Source organism: Alexandromys fortis, unplaced genomic scaffold, assembly GCF_014885135.2.
Source record: "Alexandromys fortis isolate MF-2015 unplaced genomic scaffold, M_Fortis_MF-2015_v1.1 scaffold_39, whole genome shotgun sequence".
Taxonomy (NCBI): Eukaryota; Metazoa; Chordata; class Mammalia; order Rodentia; family Cricetidae; genus Alexandromys; species Alexandromys fortis.
In genome coordinates this window covers 12946739-12973934 of record NW_026067918.1, presented here as the reverse complement: position 1 = coordinate 12973934, position 27196 = coordinate 12946739, and the positions used below count along the sequence as shown (strand labels likewise).

General features: G+C 56.6%; 1 protein-coding gene across 5 annotated transcripts in view; it reads right to left on the bottom strand.

Annotated features, from left to right (window-relative positions):
• Nucleotides 1-8742: 8742 nt before the first annotated feature.
• Nucleotides 8743-27196, bottom strand: part of Bahcc1 (BAH domain and coiled-coil containing 1) — a 56404-nt gene continuing 37950 nt past the window's right edge. Inside the window, exons 10-27 of one of the 5 annotated variants that reach the window (XM_050140216.1) lie at nucleotides 25733-26542; nucleotides 22251-22450; nucleotides 22003-22139; nucleotides 21311-21439; nucleotides 18796-18910; nucleotides 17609-17909; nucleotides 16793-16975; nucleotides 16411-16712; nucleotides 16132-16239; nucleotides 15891-16041; nucleotides 15693-15807; nucleotides 15517-15592; nucleotides 15280-15388; nucleotides 14618-14737; nucleotides 14294-14470; nucleotides 12992-14160; nucleotides 11518-11754; nucleotides 8743-11339 (exon numbers count right to left, since the gene is read on the bottom strand). In XM_050140216.1, the coding sequence (XP_049996173.1) occupies nucleotides 11133-11339; nucleotides 11518-11754; nucleotides 12992-14160; nucleotides 14294-14470; nucleotides 14618-14737; nucleotides 15280-15388; nucleotides 15517-15592; nucleotides 15693-15807; nucleotides 15891-16041; nucleotides 16132-16239; nucleotides 16411-16712; nucleotides 16793-16975; nucleotides 17609-17909; nucleotides 18796-18910; nucleotides 21311-21439; nucleotides 22003-22139; nucleotides 22251-22450; nucleotides 25733-26542 (4646 nt within the window). In that variant the 3' untranslated portion in view covers nucleotides 8743-11132. Of the gene's footprint in view, nucleotides 11340-11517; nucleotides 11755-12991; nucleotides 14161-14293; nucleotides 14471-14617; nucleotides 14738-15279; nucleotides 15389-15516; nucleotides 15593-15692; nucleotides 15808-15890; nucleotides 16042-16131; nucleotides 16240-16410; nucleotides 16713-16792; nucleotides 16976-17608; nucleotides 17910-18795; nucleotides 18911-21310; nucleotides 21440-22002; nucleotides 22140-22250; nucleotides 22454-25732; nucleotides 26543-27196 lie in introns of all 5 variants that reach the window. The other 4 variants (XM_050140217.1, XM_050140219.1, XM_050140218.1 and 1 more) reach the window with 4 other exon arrangements.

Genomic DNA, 27196 nt, shown 5'->3' with positions numbered 1-27196 from the left:
GGACCGGTCTCCTTCCTCACGTCAGGAATTCCTGACGTCACCTTCTCTTGGGTGTCCTTGAGAAGTCGGTGAGACGTTGTTGTTGTTGTTTGTGGATTTGAGACAAGGTTCTGCTCTGTAGCCCTGGCTGTCCTGGAACTCACTCTGTAGACCAGGCTGGCCTCACACTCACAGAGATCCTCCTGCCTCTGCCTCCTGAATGCTGGGATTAAAGGTGTGCGCTCCCACTGCCTGTGTTGTCCTCTTTTTAAGTGAGCAGCTAGGAAGTTGCGCACAGGCGTCTTTCCCCCTCTCCTTTTCCTCTTTCTTTCCTTGTCTCCCTCCTCTCTCTCTTCCCCTGCCCCACACCCCTCCTCCTCCTTTATTTATTTATTAGTTAGCTAAAATTTTTAAAAATATTTATTATGTATACAATATTCTGTTTATGTGTATGCCTGCAGGCCAGAAGAGGGCACCAGATCCCATTACAGATGGTTGTGAGCCACCATGTGGTTGCTGGGAATTGAACTCAGGACCTTTGCAAGAGCAGTCAGTGCTCTTAACCTCTGAGCCATCTCTCCAGCCCACTAAAAAAAAATTTTAAGATAGGGTTTCTTTATGTAGTCCTGGCTGTGCTGGAACTTTCTCTGTAGACCAGGTTAGCTTTGAACTCACAGAAGTCCACCTGCCTCTGCTTCCTGAGTGGTGGCATTAAAGGTGTGTGCCATCACCGCCCGGCTATGCTTTTTTTTTTTTTTCCTTTGAGACAGGGTTTTACAGTAGCCTTGGTTTGGAACTTATTTTGTATCAGTCTGGTGTAACTTACAGGGACCTACTTGCCTCTGCTTCTCAAGTGCTGGCATTATTAATGTTGTATACCACCGCGCCGGCCTGAGCCTTAATCTTGGCCACAGTTATGATAGTTACGACGGCCACCCCGTCCAAGGCAAGCAGTGCTCTTCTTTCTTGGTACTGGGGCCTCACAAGGATACTCTGTTTGATCCGTAGCTGCTTCAGGATATGAAAGAAAATGCATGTGGCCCCAGCCAAGAAACTACAAGTCAAGGTGCCCTCCTTTCTTGAGGCGCCCCCGTTCTGAGTTTCCACATGTGATGGGAGGGCCATGCCCGGGCGGAGGGACCAATCCTTTCCCCTGGGGTCAGCTCCTGTACCCTGTCCTGTCAGAGTTGCAGAGGTCCCTCATCACATCAGGACATCGCAGAGGAACAGTTTTGAGGTTCCCTGTCTATTAGCTAGCCCACACCCTATCCTCCATCTCCCTGGGGCCATGGTTGAGGGGCCTAGTTGAGGAGCCACCTGGTGTTTTGCTGTAGGTGGCAAGGCTCTGACACAGATTGGAGGCTGAGCCCTGGACATGGTGTGGGCAGAAAAAACCCAACTTGTCACAGGCTTTTTTTGTACCACCAGTCCCCAGGTCACGACAGGAGGCTTAATCTTAGTTATAAATGCCTGGCCTTAGCCTAGCGTTTTTCCAACTAGTTCTTATTACTTAACCCATTTCTATTTATCTTGGTGCTGTTGTGTGGCTTGTGGTTTTTACCTCTCCTTCTGCGTGTCCTGCTTCCTCTGTGTCTGACTGGAGACTCGGCCTTTCTTCTTCCCCAAGACTTCTCTGTCCCCAGAAGTCCTGCCTAATCTCTTCTTGCCTAGCTATTGGTCATTCAGTCCTTTATTAAGCCAATCACAGTGACAGATTTGCCCAAGGTGTACCGTGTTCCACAACACCAACTCCTGTCCCTAATCTTGCCTCTGGTCAGGTTCCACGCCAGGCCACCAGGGCCCTGGGTACCCAGGTAGTGGTGAGGACGGGCCATGACTCAGTTCCTTGTGGAACTATTCTCACACTCTGTTGCTGTGGGGATAGAGGAGGGGGCTCTACAGAGAGCGTGGTCTGTCCAGTTCAGACATTGTCCACTATGGCAAGAACAGGTTACTGCCTGCGCCATGATGGAAGCGCCCACAGAAGCCGGGCACTGCCAAGTAGCGTGGAATTACATTTAGAATCAGAAGTGTGAAGATTTTATTTTTTTAAGACGGGGTCTCTTGTAGGCCAAGCTGCCCTCACATTCTCTCTGTGGTCAAGCTACTCTTGAATCCCAATCCTGTCTCTACCTCCCAAGTCCTGGGATTACAGGCATATAGCTACCAAGCTGTGTTCTTTCCATGTGCCGGCGGGAATCCAGGCCACTGTGCACATCACAGAGACTCATGATGAGGTAGCCTGTGCCCATAGCCCCCCAAGCAATCCCGGGCTGGTTGGAAGGTCACGTGCCCTCTTCATTTCCCCACGTGTGCCTTCGGTGATGTGCACAGTCTTCCACTTTCTATGCCACAAACCTCCTTTAGCCTCAGACGCGGAGACAATCGCCCCATACTTCTTGTCAACCCGTGGAGGCTTGCTTTGTTTTGTTTTTGTGTGTTTTCCTCCAGAGACTGCTATGCGGGCTCAGTTGTCTACTTGAGGCGGGGCTGCCACCATACAAATGTTTGCAAAGCTAGGCTGCCACATTTTTGGCTAGCAGGACCTTCTCACTTGGGGTGAGGGAGTCCCGGCACAACCTCTTTTGTTTACATCCTTTCTGCCCCGCGCTGGACAGCTGGGAGCACCTGTTTATGGCAAAGGGGTTGGGGAATACCCAGTTTGAATTGGACAGCTGGATTTCACAGTTGCTAGACTTAACCAACAAAACACAAATTATTAGGTTAAATTCAAACTTCAGATAAAGAGTCATTTTTAGCATAAGTTCATGCAACATTTATGCTACAAAAATTTCCTCCTTCTAATTCAAATTAAATCCAAAGTTCTAAAATGTATTCAGCAACTTATCATAGAGTCATGTTTCTGCTAGAGTGACCACTGAGGGTTTATAAGGTCCCTTCATGACCATTCCCAAGAAGCGCTAAGCGTGGTCTTTAGGGGAAAGCCCTGATTGGCTCGTCCTGGGTCAGATGCTCACCCTGAAGCCAATCACGATGACTGGGGGAGGTAGAAGTGCTGTAATTGGCCTACGTGAGTCACGTGACTAGAGGCACATGGCAGTCTGCAGAACCAACTGAGAACAGGGAAGACTTCCCTGGAGACTGTAGACACTGAGTAGGCACCCCACTGTTGCTGGAGAGGTTTGGATCCTGGGCCTGAGGCTGGGGGGTTTTGACGGGCTCCAAACTTTGAAGTCCTGTGTGCTAGACGCCTCCTAGCAGACACCTCAGATCACCGTCATCTTTGAGGTACCCTTTCTGCCTCAAAGTGTGTACAGCCTGGCCTCAGGCTGCCTGGTGCCCTGGTCCTCGTCCGTCATGGTCTCTTCCACACTCACCTCCAGTCCTCCGCGTTGGCTCTTTTGCGTGGGTTGTCCAGCTCTCGTCTTGCAGGCACCCCCAGACAGGAGACATTTCAGGCCTTTGGGGTGCCCTAGGCCCAAGTGCTCAGGGTCAGAGAGGGCAGCTGGGGACCTGGACGAGAAATGTTATTGCCCAGCACTTCCCTGTTCACCTCAGCCCCGAGACTGCTTCTCCTAAATGGAGACAGGTTTCCTGACAAGGGGCAAGATCATAAACTCCTTTGGAGGCTCCCAAATAAAGTGACTGTTTTAACTTTCCCTCCTCAGCAAACCAATTGTGAGGAGGATCTCTAGGCCATGTCAAACTGGGGGGGGGGTGCGAGGGGGCTGCTTGGAAACGTGGGCTCCAAATGAGCCTAGGGAGGCTGCAAAGACAGACAGCTCAGAAGGAAACAGGCTGTTACACAGGTCTGGATCACAGCCTAAGGTAGGGGAGGAGCCTTGTGCTTGGAGGCGTCTCTGATGGCCCAGGACACCATCACAGGGCTCTTTTGGTAGTATGGCTAGTCCTGAAGCAGGCTGGAGGCGCAGGCCACTTCTGGTTGCCATCGGGGCTGTGAATCCGCCAAGGGACTGAGTCGGAGGGCGGTGGTAATGTTATTTCTCACGTTTACAATCTGTGGATGTGTGATGCCCGCCTTGGGGTGCCCCAGCGAGCAGACAGGAAAGCACCGCAGAGGGGACACTACAGCTGGAATGGCACGCGTGGAGGATCCCTGGTCACTCACGGGAGGCCACTTGCCGTGGGGCACGGAACCCGCAGGGTGGCTTTCCACTTCCTGCACCCTGCGAGCCCTCCTTGGACTTGGCAGCTGCTGGGGTCTGCAGTTCCTCCAGCTTCAGGAAGGCCCTCCCCCAAGCCCTCAGGACTCCAGTGGCTTGTATGGAGGTCAGACGTGTCTGGACTGCAGAAATGACAGTGTCCACAGGACGATCCTTTAATACTGCCCCAAACACAGCGCTAGGATGGAGGCAAGACCCATTCCTCTGTCTGCATGGACTGGGTGCTCCTAGGATTGCCTTTGGGTGGGGATGGGGGTCGGAGCCCCCGCAGAAGGGGTGGGATCTGCAGAAAGCACTGTTCACGCCCAGGGCAAAGCCCCTCCCCCATTGCCCTGTCTGTAGCAGGACAGCTTCCAGTGGCTTGATCCACTTCTCTATCTGAATCCCAAGCCGCGAGACACCAATCTGGCTTCTGTTGTCCAGAGTTGGTCCAGGCTCCTGGTGAAAGGGGTGTGTGGGTTCTCCAGACCATCCCTTCAGGGGTGTGGCCCTCAGGTAAATCTGATGGCTACTCTCCTGATACTAGGCTTGTGGGGCTAAGGAGATACAGGTTGAATGACCCGGTTGGGACCCTCCTCCCTTCTGTCAACAGCTCCTGCATACCTCTGCCTCTGCCTCAGCCTGCCCGGCTGTGGGGCCCTCAATGCCCCTGCCAAGTTTTTCTATGGGGTCCCCTACAAGTGTGGAGAGAGGCCCAGCTCAGATCTATCGGGGTGGGTACGGCAGGTGGATGACACCTTTACACTCAGTACCGCTCTCTGAGCGGATGACTGGGTACGAAGCCCTCGTGCTCTGCAGGAGCAACACAGGGTGACACCCCAAGATAACCCACTGCCACCTGGTCCCCAAGGAGCTGCTGGGGAGAGAGAGAGAGAGAGAGAGAGAGAGAGAGAGAGAGAGAGAGAGAGAGAGAGAGAGAGAGAGAGAGAGAGAGACTGGGATCGCGTCTCTTGACAGCAGGCAGAAACTTATTTTGCCTGCATTGTTACCCAACTGAGGACTTGTTTTGTCTCCGTGTCCAAGTCCCACCAGGAGGTGTTGAAACAGTGGACCTGGGAGTGTATTTTTCTTACACGGGAGCTGAGTTTTTGGGGACCCTTGCTAGGGACTGGGTTAGCCCCACCCACATGCTGGTTCCAAGCCCCCCCTCCCTTTTTCTTTTTTGGTTTTTCAAGACAGGGTTCCTCTGTAGCTTTGGAGCCTGGCCTGGAACTAGCTTTTGTAGACCAGGATGGCCTTGAACTCAAGAGATCCGCCTGCCTCTGCCTCCTGAGTGCTGGGGTTAAAGGTGTGCGCCACCACCGCCTGGCTCCTGCGACCCTCACCCTAGTCTCAGCAGGCTGGGGACAACGTCTGTGGAAACAGTGAAGATTCTTAGGCAATACAAGAGTGAAACCAGACAACAGATGCTGCAGGTCCTGGGCTCCCGTCTCACTTGCTGGCCCTTTGCCTTGTCTGCCGCTCCCCAGAGGAGGCTGGAGGGCTGGGTCATGGCCTCTTGGTCCAGTCAGCCATAGTCTGGTGCTCGGGGGACAGAAGACTGGATGTGGCTGCCTAGAGGGAAGTTCGTCGCTGCTTATGCTATTTTGAGCAGGTGGCCTGTGGAGACCCAAGGGGTGTGTGTCCAGGAGTGGCTCAGAAAGTGTAAGGCTGGGTCTAAGGGAGGTGAGGGGAAAGCAAAGAGGAGAGGCTGAGATCTCCACGGGGTCCTGGTACAGGCTTGGCTGCAGGATAGCAGTGCTAAAGTGCAGGGAAAGACCCAGCCATTCTTCCGACTGGTTACTGTGGGAGCTTCCTTAGCCCACATGAGAGCCACGGCTGCCCCTCCTTACCTGTCTCTAGCCCCTTGATGCTGCAGACACAGCTCAGGGCTGTGACCCCACGGACTCCGAGCACCTCTCAAGGTTCAGCGCTGGTGAGGGCTCCCCTTTGCCCGGCCTAAGTGGTTTCAATGCCCCACCAGCCCCCGGCAACCTTGCCAGGGCTGAGGCCCAGCAATTAAAGCCCCCTCGTCTCCAATCGGTTCGGAGTATTAAAAACGAATTGCGATCGGCCAGGTTGTCATTTCTGCCTGATACAACATCACTTTTATTGATCTCACCCACCCAGTGCCGTCATTTATCTTGCTTCAGCATTTCACATAATGGCTCGTTTGTCTTGATCAAAGTGTAGCCGTGCATGTTTAACCCTCGGGGCGCCGCAGCCCGTGTCCTTCCCCTGTCCATCCTGCCCTTGCACCGGGCCCTGTTCCGAGAGCAGCAGGTTCTGGAAGGCCAGGACCACGATGTCTGAGGCAAGGTCGGAGGAGGGAGCAGAGAGAGCCGGGAGACGTAAAGCCACACTGGGAGCCTGCTCCGGCGCACCCATGTCCCACTATGTCGCCCATGTCCCTCTTGGAGCTCCTACGGGGAGGTCCTGAAACTGGGCACTGACTCAGGTATGATGAGGTCAGTAGCAGCCCGCCTGAAGCGTGCCCCGCTTGTCGTGGTTTGTGAGCAGCATGCCTTAGTCCTGCCTTGAGCTCCCCCACACTAGGGCCTTTGTCTTGGTGCAGAATCGCTCTTGGAGCCTGGACTAGCCTGGCCCCTTTAACCCTGACCCAAGGCCACCAACGGAGACATGTCTGTGGACTCCCGGTGCTTTGCTTGCCAGCAGGTCATTACAAGTTCCATCCTGCCATCCTTCTGCTCCAGTGCCCCACCTTCTGGCCACCGTCTTCCTTCTACTTGCTCTGCCCCACCTTGGACCCCCTTCTCCAGGAAGCTGCTTAGATCAACTCAGGGAGAACCAGAGGGGCTTGCTTCACCGGCCACGACCATCCATATCTGGACCTTGTGCAGGCCCCAGCACTGTTCTGGGCTGGAAAGGACAGAACCCACTCTGTGGTGCCGTGAGGGAGTTAGCCTGGCCACCTGGCCCCAGTGCAGTTGTTGGGCAGCTGTCCCCAGTCTCCCGCCTGTTTGGGGTTCTGGAGACATGGTGTCTTGGTGGCTGGCTGCTCAGCTGCTCCCTGCCATGCTTACTGCTTAGCACTGCTGGCTGCAGTTGAGCTGGCTAGAGAGAGGCGCAAGGCCTGCTGGCGGGGGGTCTTGCCAGGCTTCATGGCAGATGTCACCGACTCCCTCCAAGCTCTGGTCCCACCTATCTTTCTGCATCAGGGCTTCTGAGCAAAGCAAGCTTTTTATGCCCCCCCCCCACTTCTCTGGGGTCTCTGTGTGTTACTGGGATTAAACCCAAGGCCTGCACATACCAGTCAAACATCCTACCACTGAGCTACATTCCCCGTAAAATAGGCTTGAACAGGCAGAGGATGACATTGTTAAAATTTCTGTTGCTGGGGCTCTGGGAGTCATGCCGAGGCCCAGCCCCGCTGTGCCCAGCAAGAAGCCAAGTTCCTGCAGCTGGACATGTCAACTCCACAGAGGGTCCCTGAGCCATGAGCCCAGTGCAGTGCTCCTGCACCCCAGATTCGAACTTTTGCTTCGTCTCAGACTCCACGTGGGCGCTAGGCAGTGCCGGCTGAGCAGCTGGGAACGACAGGATATCAGTCCCAAAGGTGATGACCTCGGATAATCTCAGGGCTGACGGGTCTGCCAGCACCCTGGGTACCTAGCTCTATGGCCTTTACCTACCAGCTCTGGGGAGGACTGGGAATGGGCTGAAGGGGGAATCTGGTAGCAGTCTTGGCAGCAGATACCTGCTGAAGCACACAGGCAGGAGACCTTATCCTGCTTCCGTGAGAGGAGGGCCTCTAAGCAAAGCAGTTCAGTGGCGGGCAGGAAGGTGATAGCGGAGAGACTCATCGGTCAGGCAGGGCTCTGTGTGTGTGTGTGTGTGTGTGTGTGTGTATGCACAACCAAGCTCTTATACATGGAGGTGCAAAGCTAAGGACCCAGCCCCGCTCCCAGAACCAACCTTGCTGTTTCTCATCTACCCTGCCCTGAGGTCCCATTTCAGGGTGTCCATAGTGAGTTACCAACCAGGGCCCTCTGGCCTTGCCAGTGTTGGGCTTTCTTTGGGTCTGCAGCTCCCTGATTAGGGGGTACCTGCTCCTCCCTCCTCCCACTCAATCAACCCTCTGCTTAACAACTAGAACTTTTACTCCCTCCCTGCCAAGAGACAGGGTCTTGCTACGTAATCCTGGCTGGCTCGGAACTTGCTATGGAGGACCGAGCAGCCTTCACACTCAGAGGCCCATCTGCCTCTGCTTCCCAAGCCACTGAGATTTAAAGGTGTGCACCGTCAGGCCCACCAGGATCTTTATTATTCTCTGCATAGCTGTCTGGGAGAGATACTTTGGCTGAACAAATCCATTCCGACTCCTGCTAAGGCTCACAGTATGGAGTGGTGTTTGCGGTCACCCTTCCCCGTTGCCTTGTGTTTGCGGGCTCCACCATGGCTATCTGATCTGGTTAAGTTGGACAGGTGACCAACCCGTCACTCATTCACACCCGACTAACAAGTCCAGGCCCAGGATCAAGGGCCTGTGACTTGGGGTGGTGGAGGGCGGTGTCTCTAAGCCTAAGGTCACCTAAACCCAGTCTAGTCCCTCAGTCTTCTCCCAACCCAGACAGGAACAACCACGTGACGCACATACAGGAGGCAGGTACAGTCAGAATCTGGACTATCGAGCACCTGTACAATAGTTCATATATTTATTCTTAAGCAAGTTATCAATAAAAAATTTAATACTAAAATGCCTTTACATAGAGTTTGCTGTTCATAAAACCTTTGTGTTTTTTGTTTGTTTTGTATTTAGTGTTTACATTGAAAACAAAAATCCAACCAGTCTCTTAGTTTACACATTTACAAGAATCGTGCTTCCGCCACGGTTAGCCACGGTTGGGGAGGAGGGGGGTCACGCCATTAGCGTGTACACACAGAAAGGAAGGGGGGGAATAAAGACAGAGAGGACAGCTCAGCAGAGGGAGAAAGAAACATCCAGAGGCGGCCCACAGATCAGCCTTTCTGCTCTTGTGCCCCGGGTATGGGGCTCTGAGCAACGCCTTCCGAGCGCCAGCCCTGGTGTCTGTTTCTTCGCTCACCGTCTTTCTGATTCCCTAACCGTGAGTAGGACCTTGGTGGCCATCTCTTCCGACGACCGCCAGGAATGAAATATTGCACTCATGTGGAGAACAGAAAGCCTCAGGGTGGTGGGACAGCTGGGAATGGGGTCCCCCGAGAGGGCCCTTTGAGCAACGGCTGAGAAATGAAGTCCCTGGAGCTGGGACAGACACCTGGTGGGGCCTGAGCAAAGGAAGGGAGGCTGAAGGGTCCCAGTTAGGGCAGGCACCCCTCAATACTCCTTGCTTCCTAGGAAGCACTGGCCTGTCGGGGCGTTGGGGAGCATGTGTGCCACTAGGCATTTCTGAGGACAAAGGGCTTCGGTCCATGGGTCTAGCCCGCTCTTCCCATAATGGGATAAGAAGGGCTGCTGGGGCCAGGATGTGGGCACAAGGGGCCAGAAGGGACTCTTGAGAGATACTCCATGCATGTGTCTGCTATGCTGTCTGCCCTGCTGAGTGACTATAGAAAGGTCCAGAAACCGTCACAGGGGGGTGGACAGAGGGGCCCCAGGACCAGGGTCTGGGTTAGGAGAAAGGGAACCGGATGAGCCTCTTCCCCTTGGGTGAGCAGCACCTGCCAATATAATGTTCCTTTTTACGCCAGCACCTCTGGCCTGGCCTCACCACCATCCACACCTGAGGTTAGCCCGAGATGGGGGGGGGCAGGGAAAGAGCGATGGGAAAAGGGGAGTCCCATTGGTGAAGAGGTACTCGTGAAAAACTGTGGACCAGCCCCAGGTGGGCCCCAAGCTCGGGCCCAGAAGGGACCTGGCCCAGCTGCACCATTGTGGAAGCCCTGCTGCTCTTGGGGGAGGAGGCAATTGGTGCCCTGAAGGCTAAGGAAGGGGCTGAGAAGTGGTAGGGGTGGAGGGGGGCGAGGGGCCAACTACACCCCGCTTGAGTGAGGCCAGGCTTCTCTCCCTGCAACATACTGGCTGTGGAAACGGAAACCAGAGATAACTCGGAATATTCAGGAAAGGAAGCCTAAATATCCACTTTTCTTATTGATACTTCAAAATATTTGTTCATTTGTTTTGTTTCAAACAGAGGTAAGATATATATGGCTGCTGCCATAATCCTGGGCCGCAGAGCGGGGCCGGCCGATCCTGGCTGTTTCCATCCTGTGGCTGGAACCCCTGTCCTTCCTGGGGACCACTATCACCGCCCCACCCCAATACTTCTATGTATGGGATGTACTGGAAGGAAATAACCAGAGTGTAATTTCCTTCACATAGTTGGCCCCCCATGTCGAGAGACCAGAGTATGACTGGGTCTCGTGTGACCATCCCATGGCCTTTGGCCTTGCCCCCATCCCAGCAGCCTCTGCAGTCACAGATGCCCCTGTTGGAATTCAACTAGGCTGAGAACAGTGCATTTCCAAAGAAAACCCCAGGACAAAACCCTACACACACACCCACGCACATGTACACACCCTGCACGCACCCTTCACGCACGCACGCGCACACACACATGCACCCTGCACGCCTGTGCACACACACACACGCACGTGTGCATGTGCATACACACACACCCTTTTCACGCTCCCAACCCTTGTCACGAAGGTGGGAAAAAAAATCCTTTTCCATTTTTTCCCCATAAAACTTCCCCACAGAAATACAATATTTACATAGAGAAATAAATAGACAACACACCTGATTTCTGCTTTCCCTGGTGGGAGACAGTCGGAGGTACTAGGGAAATATGGCTTGGATTCTAATCTCTCGAGAACTGCGGTACAAGGGCAGCCAGTCCCCGTGGGACCAGCCGGCCCTCCCTCTGGAGCAGCTAGGATGGGACCGGGGTCCAGCCTAGGAGCTCTCTCCAGAGAACCGCGAGAAGCCTGATCCCGCCTTGGAGGATTGCATATTTGCTCAGACCAGCTCCTGGCTAGCTGACCTCTTGGCCGCAGCCATGGATGAGGGTGGGCGGAGGCAGAGGCAGCTCAGCACAGGATGGGCACGCCGTCGGCTGTCACCAGGCGTCCAGTGGTAGGATCGTAGGTGCCCGCCAAGTAATAGAGGTCCTGCTGGTCCTGGTACTTGCGGCCCCGCATCATCTGCTCGTACTGCTCCCGCCCGACCACCTGGCACTTGTGGGAGATGGTCTGTACATCGTTCTCATCCTCGTGGCAAGACTGGTACAGGGCGTTCTGCCGGGCAAGGGCACAGGGTTAGGGACGGTCCTAGCGGACACATCCCCACACCTGGGAAAGATTGTGGGCGTGGGGAAGTCACCAGGACGAGGCGATGCTGGCTGCTGATCTCACCGCTAACCCCCCTCTCTCCCAGAGGCCCTGTGCAGGTGTAGTGCGCCTGCCCGCACCTCACCTTCCCATCGCACTGCCGCTTCCCCAGCTTGGTCTCCTCGGGATGGTAGAACCATTTGACCTTCACCACCATGTTGCTGCCCCACGACTCCCACAAGCTCTCGATGCGGCCGATATAGGGCAGGTTGGGTCGTCCAGCCGACAGGAAGACTGCACAGTCCCCGATGCGCAGAGTCTCCTTGCCTCTGACGATGGCCTTGTAGAAGAGTTTCCTGGCCTTCCCCTTCATGCCTCGCCTCTGCAGGGCAGACCAGCAGAGCACAGTGGTGAGGAGGGACCCTCAAGGGAAGGTGGTGGCCGGGGAAACTGAGAACAAGCGGGAGGGACAGATGGTGTGTCTTTATCTGTGCTGGCAGAAAACAGCCACACAGTGGGGAGAGAAGGGACACAGCCATATAGTCCTTTTGAGGAGGCTACGCTTGGATTCTCTGTGCATATTGGTCAAGGCAGAATGACTAACAGACTCCAAAGACACACGGGATCTGAGGGCAGAGACACATATGAGATGCTCAATGTAGTTTGGTTTACAAGTGTAAAACGACAGCAACAACGACCCATAGACAGCTGAGCAAGGTGATACACGGTGTCTTTAACTCCAGCACTCAGGAGGGGGAAGCAGGCGGATCTCTGAGAGTTCCAGGCCAGCCAGGGGGCTACACAGAGAGACTTTGCCACAAACCAACAAAAACAACACAACACTAACAGAAAGCCTACAGTCAGCACAGGTCCACCACAGACAGACACTGTAAAGAAAGCTGTCCATGTGTCTGGGCAGTGGTGCGTTGCAGCCTTCCAAAGCTGGTTGTCTGAGCTGCAGCAAAGGCTCCTCAGGCAGTGCTGCCGAGTGGCAGAGCACGGAGAGCAAGCATGCGGTACGCTCTGGCATCTACGTCACCACACAGGCAAGGCGATGGCTCTACCGTGCAAATCACGGCACTGGCTAGCGGGTTCACTGGGCTACCGCTGGGTTTTTGCTGTTGCCTGGGGGTTTCCAAATGGTTTGAGATTTAAGAAAGTATGTTTATGTACGTATCCCTCTGTGGCTGGAGTTACGGGCAGTTGTGAGCTGCCCTACGAGGATGCTGGGAACTGAACCTAGGTCCTCAGCAAGAGCAGTTTGTGCTCTTGGCCACTGAGTCACGCCTGGCCCCTGAATGGTTTATTTGAAAGTGAAGAATACCTATAGAAGAAGCGTTTGGGGGCTGGAGAAATGGCTCAGTGGTTAAGAGCATTGCCTGCTCTTCCAAAGATCCTGAGTTCAATTCCCAGCAACCACATGGTGGCTCACAACCATCTGTAAAAGAGGTCTGGCGCCCTCTTCTGGCCCTCAGGCATACAGACAGAATATTGTATACATAATAAATAAATAAATATTTAAAAAAAAAAAGAAGAAGCGTTTGGGGTCTGAGGGAGCAAGAGGAGCCCACTTCTCTGTTGACATCATACTCTCTGCCTCAGGGAGAATGGCCACCTACCTGTGTGGGGTTCCCTGACCACTTCCAGAGCTGCCGGGCAGGCAGGAAGGCCGAGATCTTTGGCCGGTTTTCCACGGAGGGCAGCCGTTGCCTCCGAGAAAGCTCTTTGGCTTTGGAGAAGCTCAGGGCATCCTTGCGCTTAAACTTGGATTTGACACCACTGGGGCCAGCGCCGGCGCCTGCACCAGTCACACCGGCCCTGGACAGGAAGCAGCGCTGGGCATGGGCGTGGGGGCTGCTACCCTTGGAGCGCAGGGCTTCAGGTGGGGCCAGCAGGGCGGGGACGGGGCGGGTGAGACAGGTCTGTAGCAGCAGGGCAGGGTCCTCATCGTCTGAGCTGTAGGAGGAGTCCTCGTTATCCGAGGAGCAGAGGCTGGAGGTGGACATGGAGCCTGAGGAGGAGGATGTGGATGATCCCGACGAGGAGGAGGACATGGAGAGGCGGGTGAGGAAGCGGGAGGGCACACCGGTGGCCAGCCCCGGCCCATCCTCATCCTCATCCGAGTAGGAGCTGGGGCAGTCACTGTCGCAGGGCAGCGGGTACTTGCGCAGAGCTAGTCCCATGGGCAGCGGGTGCACAGGCGCCCGCCCCTTCTTGTCCTTGCCCATGAGGGCTGGGTGTGCATAACCGGGGCTGGCTAGCGGCCTCCCCAGCTTGGGGCCAAAGTCCTTGTCACCCATGAGCAGAGCCTTGCAGTTTTTGTTCTTGGGAGAGGTCACACCCTCATGGTCCAGCTTAACCAGGAACTCACTGCCCGTCCGCCGTCTCCCTGTCTTATCTGCTTCTGCCCGCTCAGCCTTCTTGGCCCGAAGCAGCTTGTGGGCTCCCCCTGGCAGGCCTGCCGCAGCCCCTCCAACAAAGGGTGTGTAGGAACTGGCCAGGCTGCTGAAGGAGTCAGCGCGGAAGCTGTTACCAAACACGGGTGTTGCCATACTGTGCACGGGAAACAGCGTCTCCCGGGCGCGCAGCTTCTTGGTGCTTCCGTTGAGCTGGAAGAGGTTCTGCAGCATCCCCGGCCCTTTGCCACCTGCGGCTGCTGCAGCCACTGCTTTCCGCTTGGTCTGGGCCACTGCAGACCAGCTCAGCAGGGGACTGCCCCTGCGGCCCAGGAAGTGGTCTGAAGCCCCCGTAGGGGACTTGGCACCTGAGGTTAGGAGGTCGACTTTGCCTGGGTGGGAAGGGGAAAGCCAAGTAGAGTCAGAGGTACCTCCTGGGCCCACCCCGCTGTCTCCACTCACCCCCCCCCACGCCTCCCAGTGACCACACCCCCAGGGTCCCTCCCTTCCCAGGTCTGCAAATACCGGCTTTGTCTTTGCTGATGGATTTCTTCCCTGGGGTCTTGGAAGTTTCGGGGCCATCCTGCACTTTGGGGGACAGGCTGGGAGAAGGAGCTTCGCTGGGCTGGGGGGCCTCACTTGATGTTTTTTTGGTCCTCCGGCAGCTGCTAGACACCAGCAGGGCTGGAGAGGGTTCTGTACCTGTGGAGAGAACAGAGGGGCTCATCACAGGCCTGCTGTGGGTGACTGCCCCCCTGTGCGGAACATCGGGAACATTTCCAATGTTTAGAAGGGGCTTTAGGGAGCTGATGCAGGCAGGGAGCGCCCCGCCCTTGGGTAGATGCTCACACTGGATCTTGAAGTCTGGCGGCAGCAACCTGATGTTAGAGACAGCTATGTGGCCTCTGTCTCCATCGTCAAACTCTACCACCACGGAGTCCAGATCCTCCTCTTCGTCACTAGAAGCACCTGCAATAGCGCACCCCCTGAGCATGTGGCCAGCCCGTCTAGCCAGAAGGCAGGGGAGGGCAGGGGCCAAGAAAGATGTCGGGATGCCTCTGCAACCTGACTACACCAGCCATCTGATAAACCAGCACCATCCCGCTGGCCACCTGGCATCAGAACCACTGATCCTACCCCAGGCACACACAGCCTGCCGACACACAGACATCTCTCTGTAAGTCCTCCCGGGAGCATCCAGCGGACTCTTGCCCATTTGCAAATTCCCCCTTAGACCATGAGTCTTCCTGCCCTGAGTGCCCTGCATGCCCTGTTTGCTCAGGTGTGATGGGATCCTGGGCCTGCTCTGATTAGCTGGACGTGGGAGTCCTCCCCCAGCCCTCACCTTCTCACGTTCTCAAGGCTACCGGTAAACTGGTGTCAGTGTGCACTTAGAGCAGACCCACATCTGCCTTACTCCAACCCCTAGGGGAAGCTGGACTATGGAGGAGGGGGGGCTCTAAAGCTCTCAGAGGGGCCCTGGCCCTAGTCCTGACCTCAGCTGTGCTTACCTCGAACCACGTTGCCCGGATACAGGCACCGAGACTTCTGACTCCAGTAGGCGCAGACCCGGGTACCAGGCGGAAGGTACCGACTGGACTGTGGCCGGACATCGAGGACCTGCAGGGAGCCGAGGAACAGTAGTCTGTGAACAGTGGGCTCTTGCACAGGGCTAAGGCCAGGCCAAGGTCCTCCTGGTGGTGGGAAAAGCTACCGGGCTTGATTCCCTAGGCAGGGGCCTTCCTTACCGCCTCCTGCAGCAGCTGCTCCAGTGAGTAGATACGCTGCCGGTTGCCTCTCTCACCCTCGATGACGATGCTGTAGCTGCGGGCACCGCAGGGGCACGTGAGACCCCTGCAGGAGTCTCCCTGCCCCAACAGGTCACACCCAGCATGCATTCCTCCCACCCAGGCCCTGGCCTCACATATCAGGGGGCTGCAGAGTCCTGACGCTGCCCGCATACAGCAGACTGTCCTCCTTAGGGATCAGTACAGGTAGTCCGTCCTGCAGGTCCTCCTTGTGGATGGTGCAGGACCGTGCTGCATGGGAGGACACCAGTGCTGGGCGTGGGGCCACCCACCACCCCTTCCCCAGGCACCCGGCACCTCGTTAGCCTGCTTACCCAGGGCGGCGCTCTGCTCTGCATTTAGCTGGACCGCGGCCTCCTCATCCTCGTCCTCCTCCTCATCTGAGAAGCTGTTGTCATCGTCAAAGTCGAAGTCATCCTCCACAGTGAAACTCTCCAGCAGTCTGCTCACTGCTCGGCCCTGGCCCTAGGCGGGGCCACAGGGGTCAGGGGAGGAGGCAGGGAGGGGCTGAGCCCCCACTGCGCACCCCGTCCCCCGGCCTGGGAGGGCTGATACCTGCTTGCCGACTGTCTCTCTCTTCACCTTGGTCAGCTTCCTGCTCTTCCCCAGGATGGCCTTGGCGTTGCGGGCTGACAGGGCAAGGGACAAGGCCCCATTCTTCCGCTGCTCAAGAAGGGTGGGCAGAGGGACAGCGGTGAGGATTGGAATAGCTTCTCCAGGCAGCATGGGCTGGGACTCAGGGTTCAGGGTTGGGTGGGGAAGCGGGGAGGCTGCATTCGCATCCTCTGGATGCCCACTGACCGCCCTGATGTCTACTTGGCCCCACCGGCCTACCCTCAGTACTGGCTGCAACATGGCGCTCTTGCGTGTGGCTCTCTTGAGGCGCTCACTGGCAAGCTTGCTGCCTTCCTCTCGGCAAGCAAAGGTCCGCGTGGGGCCGAAGAGGGCGTCCCTGCCGGTGGCCGCCCCAGGCTCGGCACAAAGGCCACTTTTTGCCTTGCCCTTGGCTTTCTTCTTGCCCGGTGCACCTGGGGGCCGCCGACCTGGTGCCCGCTCCAGCTTGGGGCCCACCTTGCTTTTCACTGTCCGTCTCTTGATCTTGACCTCACCCTCGGGGCTGGATAGGCGGCAGGCCCCTGCGGGAGGGAGGGAAATGGTCATTGGGACTCTAGTATATAGGACCCCGTTTCCCATTCTGCTCTGGTTTCTTGGTTACCTAGCAAACCCTGCCTCTCCTTTTTCTTCTTGGCCTTTTGGTTGGCTTCCATCTTGACCACGGAGGAAGGTGAGGGCCCCAGCACTGCCACACTGGCCCCTGGGTGCAGCACCAACCCGGGCTCCCTGGGAGCCGCCTCTGTCCCCAGGAGTGCCTGGCAGTCCTCACTGTCATAGCCGCTGCCTGGGGGACAGCAGAGAGGACTTGGTGACTGGGTGTGGAATTTGGCTATTTGGGGTGGACCTAGGGAGTATGGCTAACGCTATCATCCTCTGGGCTGCTCAGGGGTGGGGACAGGAACCTGGGGAACTGACCCCACCCTGGGAGTGTCTGGCAGGGCAAGGGAACAGGATTTTCTTTCTTGCAGCCCCACCTTGCAGAACTGGGCTCCCCTCTAGGGAGTCCCCCTCTTTCTGTATCTGCTGGCCCAGCTGGCCCCTCGCTTCCTGCCCCCAAAGCGGTAGTACTTCCCTTTGCCCTCCCTCAGTCTCCGACCCTGGAGGAGGAGCTGGGAGGGAGGAAGTGTCTGTTTTTCCAGGCTGTTTCTGGACTTGTCTGCTGGGGAAGGAAGAGATACCCCACCAACTTGCCGGATGCTGAGGGCAGAGGTGGGGAGGCTATTTTTAACGTGTTTCCAGGGTGTGTCCAGAGTTTCTTGCTGTCCTGAGTAGAGAACTTACAAGCCTTGGCCTGGAGACAAAGCCTCCTTCCTTCCCCAGCCTTTCTCAATAAGAAGTGGTCCCTGTGGTAGCCATGACCCCTGGGCACCCCGCCTTCAGCCCCTGGGTGACCGTGGCCCAGGCTTCCATCACTCACAAGCCAACTTGCCTGTCTCCTGTGCCACAGCCACTACTGGCTGGGCTGGGAACTTGGGCATCCCCCTGCCACTGTCCCCATCGGGGTGTGGATGTTGCGCTGTCCCTGACACTTGGACACTCTTGGCTCTAGAGAGCTTCTTCCGGATGCGCCCACCTGGGGCAGCCTCTTTGCGGTGGAAAGCACCGAGGCCCGCGGGCAGCCCCTTGCTCTTGACCCGTGGCTTCAGCTGGGCCACCCTGTGGGCCACGGAGGACGACAGCTCGGCCTGGCCACCGTTCCTCTTGCATCGCACCTTCTCCTGTGGAGGGGAGGAGAAGGCTGCGCCTCAGGCAGGGTCCCAGCCACAGCCCCTGGCCCGCGGCTTCCTCTGTTGCTGTAGGGACCCAGAAAATAGCATTCCTGGGGACTTGCCCTGAAAAGGGCCCCCGAGGACATCTGGCCTGGGACGTAGGGCTGCTTACCGGAGCAAACACCATACCCACCTACCAACCCTCCCCCCATTCTACTTTGAGTGGTAGAACAGGGGAGGCTGAGAGCTAGAAAGTTCCTGTCTGTCATGGTATACGCTGTTTGCTTTCATGAAAAGGAAGGATAGAAGAATTCCTTAGGCAGAATGGCCAGGCAGCATCCTGCCCATGCCTACAGCACTTAGGAGGCCGAGACGGGAACATAATTTACAAGTGAGGACAGCCTGATCTACAGAGCAAGTTCTATATAATCAAGTACAGAGACTAAAACCGCCATCACCACCACCAAACCAAGCAAGCAAACAAAAATGAAAACAGCCTTCCGATGTGGGGGTGACAGACGAGGTAACACTGGGCCTAGGACCCTGGAGGGAGAGAAAAGTAGAAGGACCCAGGATTCCACCCGGCTGCAGACACAGTGTTTCAAGCCAGGCACTCTGGCTGTGGATTTCCATCCTCGCTACACTCCTATATACTTTTCTTCCACTGGAGTTGGGGGTGGTGGGGGTGGTGGTGGTTCAGGGAACCAGTGACAAGCCACAGCGGCAAAGTTGTCACCAGTGTGGTGGGGGCAATAGCCCCCTGGTTACAACACTTATGTATCCCTTTAATCAAGGAATCCGAAACTCGCCGAACCCTGGCTGGTTCACCACGGCTCATCACCCAACATCTCACGTATGGTGCCCATCGGGGTGAGGGTGGAGCCGGGAGACTCACCGAGGAGGCCGTCTGCAGGCCTGTGTAGGCACTCTTTTCCAGTTTGCTTCGCTTCCTTGTTGGCTCGTTGCCTCGTAGCTCAGCACACAGCAGACTCAGGCTAGCGCGGACGGCCCTAGGGGGACAGCAATGGTGGGCACAGGGTGAGCCCAGCAGCAGGACCTGGGCATCAGCACCCTCCATGCAGTCCCTGTGGTGTGTCCTGAGGGACAGCCCATGTGCAGGACTGGGGTGTCCAGCCAGTACTGATCCCCCTGGCCAGTCCCTTCTGCCTGCTGACCACCAACTCCTGGAGGTGGGGATAGGACATCTTTCCCGTCCCCGACTCATCTCCCTGCTGGGTTGGGATGCCCTTGCAATGTCAATCATAAGCCGGTGACCCAAGGCCCAGGCAGAGGGATCTGGGGACTGGCAAAGTCACTGGGTTCCTGGCATCTACCCCAGTACTTGTGAGCCAGGGCTGTGTCACTATCTAACCTCGGTGTCTCGGGTCTGTGGAGCTGGGGCAGGGATGGCTCAAGTCTGGGTCGGGCCCACGGGATAACTAACTGCTGGTACACACTGATAATCCCGACGCTTAGGAGGCCGAAGCGAGATGGTTAGAGGCCAGCCAGGAATACCGTAGGCAGAACTTGTCTTTGATAAGAGGTGGGGGAGGGAGAAAAGGATGTGGGGACACAAACAGGGTCCACTCCCATCAGGGTAAGGACAAGAGGCAGAGGAAGGTGGGCTTCCTACTCCTGACCCTCAGCGGCCTTTGCTGGGGAGCCAGGTCCCCGATTCAGGACTCTATGAAGGAAGCTTGACATCTCATTTTCCAGATGGGACCAGGGGAACTGGCTCGACTTTTGGGGGGTGTCAGTCAGTGCTAAGCTTCCGAGTCAGTCCCTTCCACCTGCGGAAGTTCCTGGTGGTCCTTGGTGCCCCTCCCGACTTATCCAGCTTTAATTGTCCCATGTCCCATGGTGAGCTATCTCCTCTAGGCTGGTAGGTAGCTCAGGGGCCACTATGGTCACCCAGCTACTGAGGAAAACAGCAAGAGGGGTTGATCCGGCCTGTCAGCCCCTCAGCCCTCAAGGACAGAGGGAAACCGGCGGCAGATGGGGACTGAGGGCCTGGCCCGGCCCTGACCTCATATGGCCAGACACCGCTCTCCACCTTCCTGTCCGGCAAGGAGGTTGGACTTCTGAAGGCAGGGGAGGCCAGGCAGGAAGTCCCTGCAGCTCTGGGAGCCTCCTTGACCCCCAGCTTCCTGCTGCCTTGCTTGGCCTCACACTTCCTGCATGGAGGAGGCCTACCCTGGGGCCCAAGGCCTGCTACCCAACTGGATTCTGGGACACGGCTTTAGAGTCCAGACAGGAGCTGGAGGTGGGGAGACCGCCGGGAAACCCACTCTTTGGAAAGAGAGGGACCTGGCTGTGGATCCTTCTCAGCCTAAGGCTGCTGGATTCTCTGGGTCATAGAACTTGGTTGCAAGGTGGTCACAGGTTAAACTTACTTGCTGGAACTTAGGACAGAGTCCAGCATGGGCAGTGTAGCCAGAGCGGGTTAGGGCCAGAGAGGACAAGTTTGGGGGTACACCCCTGTCCTCTAGCAGTGGACAATGCCCTCCACTGAACCTCAACCTCTAGTGACCCTATCCTGACCAGCAGTCCCCAGGCTGTAGACTGATTCTCAAAGGAAGGCCCTCCAGGTCCCTGCCGGGTGACACCTGGGTAGGCCAACGGGACATCTCAGCGAGGCCCCCAGGCATATGGTGAATCCTCTCCAAGGCCTGCAGCCCACACAAACTCCCCCGCCCCATAACCTTCTCTGCATTTGCTAATGTTTTGTGACATAAAGCCCTGAGATTAATTTTTTGCCTCTGTCTTAATTGAAGGAACCATTTAGTGCCGATTTAACTATTATTACCAAATCATCAGGATTGATGCAGAGCACAGGCGCGCGCGCCAATCGTGTTTGGAGGAGCTCGGAGGATTTATGCAAATGGGCCTGCCGGGAGAGGCAATTTGTAGCCGAGAAGGACAATTATACCCGGCCCGGGAGTGCGCCAACGACTGCGCCGGGCGGGTAATGGATAATAACATCGCGCGGCAGCCGTGAGCAGCAGCGCAGCGTGACCAACGACTTTATACAGTGCAGATAAAGAGCCTTTTACGCAACGCTGCCTCGCACGCAAGGGGCCAGGGCTGGCTGGTGGCTTTGGTGGGGTGATGCCACAGCCTTAGCCATGACCAGGTCCCCGAAGTTGGTGCAGCCAAGTCTAGGCTGTGGCTTCCCAGGAGGGGGCGCTGATGCTGATGGCCTTGCCGGGAAGAGGAGGTCTGTGCTGGACGGTGCCAGTGCCCAGCAGAGTTCTCTATCTCTTGGACATCTGTCAAGGCCTCAGGTTTTTTTGGGGGGGGCATACTAGGCCTTCAGACATTGAGTACAGGGAGCCAGCAATTCCTTCATCGTGACCCTCCACGGTGCCCGGGCTTGCCCCACGTACTCCTGGTCCATACTCCAGACTCACTTGGCTTTCTTGCCTTCGCTCCTGGCAAGCTGACCCCCAGGACGCAGAGTGGGCAGTGAGCTTGAATGTTTGCGTTTCCTTGGCCGGCCAGGCCCCCGTCGTGCAGGACTCCGGGAGCTCTCCTCTCTCCTGGTGGGGTCACAGAGGGTAATGTTATAGACTTCCAAACACTCCACCCCCAGGCCTACTGGAGGACACTGCCCCGCAGAGGTATGTCGGGGGCGACAGTACTCTCCGTGTGGGTTTAAGGCAAGGCTCAACAGGGTCCCTGCTGCTCAGAACCTGCTTAAGTAGACAGCATGCTCTCCTGCTCTACTCTGGGATCTAACTGCCTTGTGCACGTTGGTCAGGAGGTTCTCATTGCCCCTCATGCAGCTGAGCATGACCTACTCCAGCTCTGGAGTCGGCTCCAGGCTCCCCACTGGGTTCCTAGTCTTCCCTCACACCCAGTCACCTTAGCCACCATGGCCATCTTGTGGTTAAGCCTCTCTATGCTGCCCTCTGCTGAACAAACGGTTCTTCTCCCTTCTGCCTGGCTGCTTAGGTCTCAGGGGCACCACGCAGACTGCAGTCTCCAGGATGTCCCAGCTGGGCCGCTGCCCACAAGGTGGTCAACAAGGCCAGAACTGGCCTGCAGGGACTCCCCACATGCGCTAGGGATCAAGGGTCCCATCCCCGCCTGGACGTCTTACTCGTGGTCATGCCTGCGCTGCAGGCGTGCCAGCTCCCGCTGCTTCTCCTTGTAGCGCCTCTGCAGCTCTGCCAGTTGCATGCGCACCTCTACTTCCTGTGTATCCAGCCGGTCGATGGCAGCCTTCAGGGGACATACCTGTGTGCAAGCGTTCAGGAACCTCAGGGTGGTGTGGGAGGCGGCCCAGGCATGCAGAGGAATTCCCACCTGTCGCGGCACTGGGCAGTGTGTGTCAGCGTTCTCACTTACGGGCTTGGTTTTAGGGGTCCAGGTGTCCTTGCGTTGTAGGATCTGCATTCTAGGGGTGAGCCTGGGGCCTCTGTCTTGGTCAGCAGCTGGGGCCTGCCGTGAAGTGACCGAGCTGTCCAGACTAGCAGCCTCCACTAGGGACCACACTGTGGCCAGGGTGGCGAGGTGCTGCAGGTTGAAGGCCAGTACATCCTCATCCTCTGCTGAAGGGAGAGGGACGGGTCACACACTGTCCCTCTGAGAGGCTTTGGATGTCCGCTCCCTTCCCGGCACAGTCCCAGCCTGGAGCTGCCCACGTTCCTCAGGATGTAAGGACCAAGGGTGGAGTCAAACCACAGGGAATGGTCAGCCTGCCTGCCAGGCTACAGCTGGGGAGATCCACCCTAGGCCACGGCGCAGGGCAAGCAGGTTCCCACAGGCCTGGCACAGTGTCTACGAGCCTGCAAGTGTGCCCCCACTCTTTTGGACACTAGGAACTGAGCAGACCGAGGATGCAGAGGGTTCCACCATAGACCAAGCACAAAATCAGGCAGACCAAAGGTTTTCGAATCCCATGCAGCTGAGCTGTGTTCTAGAGCCCGAATGGCAGTCACATGCAGCTACCCAGTACTACAGGTTCATCTTACGGTCCATCCACCTCCTACCAGCATGTACACTGGGCAGCAGTGGTGGCTAACCATAGAAGGAAAACCTGGGGTGGGACAGGAGGGTTGGCTCGGTACTGGGTCAAGGGCTAAGCCAGCAGAGGGTAGCATGGATTCAGGGAAGACACAGATGCCATGAAGGACTGGGGATGACTGAGCCGATTCTACAAGGTTATCTATGAAGGGCCAGAGAAGCAATCTAGGAGGAGCCCAGTGGGGCCTGAGTGGAAGACATGGAAACCTAGACACCCCAGAAGAGCAACACCCCAGCCACCAGCCCCGTGGTAGCAGCATTCTGTTACTATGGTGACAACTGAGACTGGACAACTTCAGGATGACTCTGGAAAGCAGGGAAGTATTTTAAGAGTGACAGGGGAATGTGAGACACACACACAGGGCAGGCCCAACGGCTCCACCATCCAAATCAAAGCAATTAGGGCGTCAGAATAGTGACTGCAATGGGCCACTGTAGCTGGAGAGACTTTACACCCGGGAAGGGTACTGAGGACAGAATATCAATGCAGGGTGGAGGTGTGCAGAGAGGAAGAGGCCCCCACAGCTCCACGGTGCTTCTGCACCAAGGTTCCGAACAACTGAGGGGCAGGAGAGAAGGGCTGTGAACCATTTACACCAGAGGAACACAGATGACCAATGACAAACGAACACTTCAACCCTCTTGACAGTGGGCAGGTGCCCTGAAGAGGTGCACACAGCTTGGCGAGGAGCCCTACCAAAAATACAGTGCAGGAATCTAGTCGGCAGAAAAGTCAGTAAAGCCCAGCCGAGGTGCCCCGGAGAGTGATGGGTGGGTACCCCTGTCGAATACATGAGGTACATGCACCACACAGGGCAGGACCAGAAGACCAAGGAATAGCCTCCCTGAAAGGCTGCCTCTGGCTGGGCAGTGGTGGTGCACACCTTTATGCTCAGGAGGAAGAGGCAGGGGGATCTCTGTGAGTTCAAGGACAGCCAGGGAGGGCTGCGTGAACAAAAAGGGTGTGTCTCTGTGATGCCAGAGGGTACCGGAGGGGCAACTGGCAAATGCTCAAATCTTTGGGCATAATTTTCTTTCTGGCCCACATCTCTACCACAGGGTTTCCTCCCAGCCTAGAGATAGGCTGCAGGCCCCTAGCAACAAGAGGGAAGAAGCAGGGCTGGCTTTCTCTTTAGGAAGAGGGCAGATTCCATCCCCACCAGCAAAGCCTAGGTCAGATATGAGCCCTACACTCCTTCCTTTCCTTTGGGTGCCCTTGAGGCCAGGGCTTGGCACACATGGCTATGCCAGGCCTGGGCCACCCCAGGGTCTCCCTTTTATCCTGGTGCTGGCAGCCCGGCTCAGCACCTGCTTTCCTCATTTGTCTCTTCTCAGGCTGTTTGATGGAGGAAGCTGATCTGACTGATTCCCGCCACAGCAGCTACCACACTCTGTAAGGTTTCTGTTGCAGCAACAGCTTAGGATCCGGCCATTATGGGGCCGGGAGAAAGGGAGGGCACGGCCCTCTAGGAGGACCAGGTGAGCATGGGATCACACCCTGCATGGCATAGCTGAGCAGGTTCTAGGACTCTGTTTCTTGGGATCACATCCTGGGACTACTAGCATGCCTTGGCAGCTACAACACCAGATGTATACACACACATACACACACACACACACACACACACACCCGCGTGCGTGCCAATGAGCTCTATGAAGGTATTTATTTACTCAATGGACGGACTCCAGTCTCGTCAGCATTCACAGGCGGTGTGACAAGGTGCCCCAGGAGTCCCCCTCACGCTATGGTACAACCTTCATATGGGAGGCCCTGGCAGCTTGGCCTTTGACACAGGGCCTCAGCAGGGGTCGGTCAGGGTTCCCGCTACACAGTCCAGTAGGAGTTCCTCCAGGGCCTATACTTCCTGGCACTGCCCATCCCCACTCTTGCTAGGGTAGGTCCGAGTTTAGGCTGCCCTGTAGCGTGCGTGGATGCGCACGCGCGCGCACAGACACACGCACACGCACACACGCACCCCAGTGAGAGCAGGGCCTTCAGGGAAATCGGCTTTACAAGAACATCCAGTCTGCCTCCTCAGAGCACAAAGGCGCAGGGGCCTTGGGAGGGGATTTATGTATCAGGGAGCCGAGGCTGAACCCGAAGACTCTACATCCTGCTGTAAACACCGTGTTGCACGATGGCTGGTAGGGTGCTCCTTAGTGAGGGGCTTCCCTTGCAGCCCCAAGGCAAGGCGCTGTTTCTCTGGCCCTGAGGAGGGGGCTTCAAGTACAGGGGCGGCTGGGGCCTGTGTGATGTCTCTCTGCTAAGGAGAGGCTGTGCAGGCTCCGGGTCTCATCCTATTGTACTCATTTGAGGGTCTTTAAGTGATTGGCTGGATAAGCTTAGGAGCCCCCTCGTCCCAGCCTGAAGCAGGAAACCCTGCAGTCTCAGTTCTGGGATGTACTGAGGTTTGGAAATTCAGCAATCCCAGTCTGGGGCCACCTGCCCTGACAAAGCAGCAGACCGAGCATCCTGGTCCCTCTCCTGCTTCCAGGCCTGCATCTAAAACTCTGCCTTGGGTCTCAACATCTTTTGCTTGAGCCTGCCAAAGGGGTGGTCCTGGTTCCAAAGGTCCTGCCCAGAGCCAGTTGGCTCCTCCAGGCTAGAATGGATCCTGTGGCAGCTAGCACAGCTACATCTGACTTCCATGAAGGAGGACCCATGGGCGCAGGAAGATCCCCCTCCCTGGGGGCTTCCTTTCTCCAGGGACGACTGCACCAGGCCAAAGGCTACTATCTATCTTTCTGACCCCAAGGGCTGAGCTCCCAGGGTGTCAGGGAAGGATGCTGCAGCTGGGGCTCACCTTGTACGGCCAGCTCACTCTTCTGCCGCTGGATCTCCAGGTCAGCCAGCTCACTGAGCAGGGCAATCCCATGAATCCCTGAGGTGTGGGGCAGAGGGGCCATGCTGAGGGGCACCGAGGCTGCTGGGGTCTGAGGATCTGGCAGGCTGATGTCAGGCAGGTCCCCTAAGTCCACAGTGGCAGCCACCAAGGCATCCAAGCCCGGTAGCGCTTTGGGTGGGTGGCTGAGAGTCCCCCAGTCCACCTCTGAGTCCCCCCCATTCTCCTCCAGCTGGGCTTCCTCCTCCTGCAGTTGGGTCGCATCAGGGACCGTCTGTGAACCTTCTTCTTTGTCCAGGGCAATTGGGCTCCCTGCTATCTGTTCCAGTGCTTGAGGGGAAGCCCCCAAAGGGGGCCGTAATACCCCCTGATCCACAGTCCTCTCATTTTGCAACCCTCCCTGAGAAGAATTAGTCTGGCCAGTAGCCTCAGTGCCCCCTCCCTCAAGGAGGTCTCCAAATCTCAGTGCTTGCAACCCCTCAAGAGGACTGGGGTCCTCTGTCTTTCCTGGTGGGAGTCCCTGCTCGACAGGGTGGGGTATGATGGCAAGGTCCTGGGTGGCTTCCCTGGCCCTTGAGAGCAGCCCAGGATCCTCCAGGCTCCTGGGGCTGCACGGTGGTGGCTCCCCAGGCAGGAACGTCCTTGTGGGCTCGGGCCGAGTTCCTGGGGTAGTGGTTTGCATAGTTTTGGGGTCTGGGAGGTCGGAGGAGTGCATTTCTGCAGGGAGGGAGAAGTCCACAGCAGCTGTGGGGTTCAGTCCCGGAGGCAGGTCTGTAAGAGAAGGCACACGTGAGGGGCCCGTGGGAACGGCAGGAGGAGGGGCAGGAAGGCTTCCTGGCCTGAAGGACAGAAGACCCACGAGTGGAGCCGTGCTATTCTGAGAGAGCAACAAGAAGTGAGCCTTCAGCATCAACACCAACCAGGGACCCACAGGGACGGACACTCAGGAGCATCTCTGGTGTGGCTGTCCGGAAAAGAGGGCTGTTTTGTTTTTGTTTGAGACAGAGTCTCTCTGTGTAGCCCTGGCTGTCCTGGAACTCACTCTGTAGACCAGGCTGGCCTCAAATTCAGAGATCCGCCTGCCTCTGCCTCCCGAGTACTGGGCTTAGAAGCATGTGCCACCACCGCCCAGCTGAAAAAGAGGATTTTTAAGCTATGGTATTTGAATTGGGGTTTTCTCTGAACTAGATCAAGCTGGCGGTATGTGAGAGGCATTATGCCCTATTAATTTAATGCAAAACAAAATACTCAAACGCAAAACCTCTGCTGGTTTGGTCTCCTTAATGTGGAATCGGGACAAGCTTTATGTTCACCAGATGGAATTCTCAGTGCTCAGCCTGATTCAGAGAAAATCACAGGCTACTAGGAAGCTGGGGGGTAGCAGGCACAAGAGACCCCATATAGTCACTTCTCTATGCCTCCGGC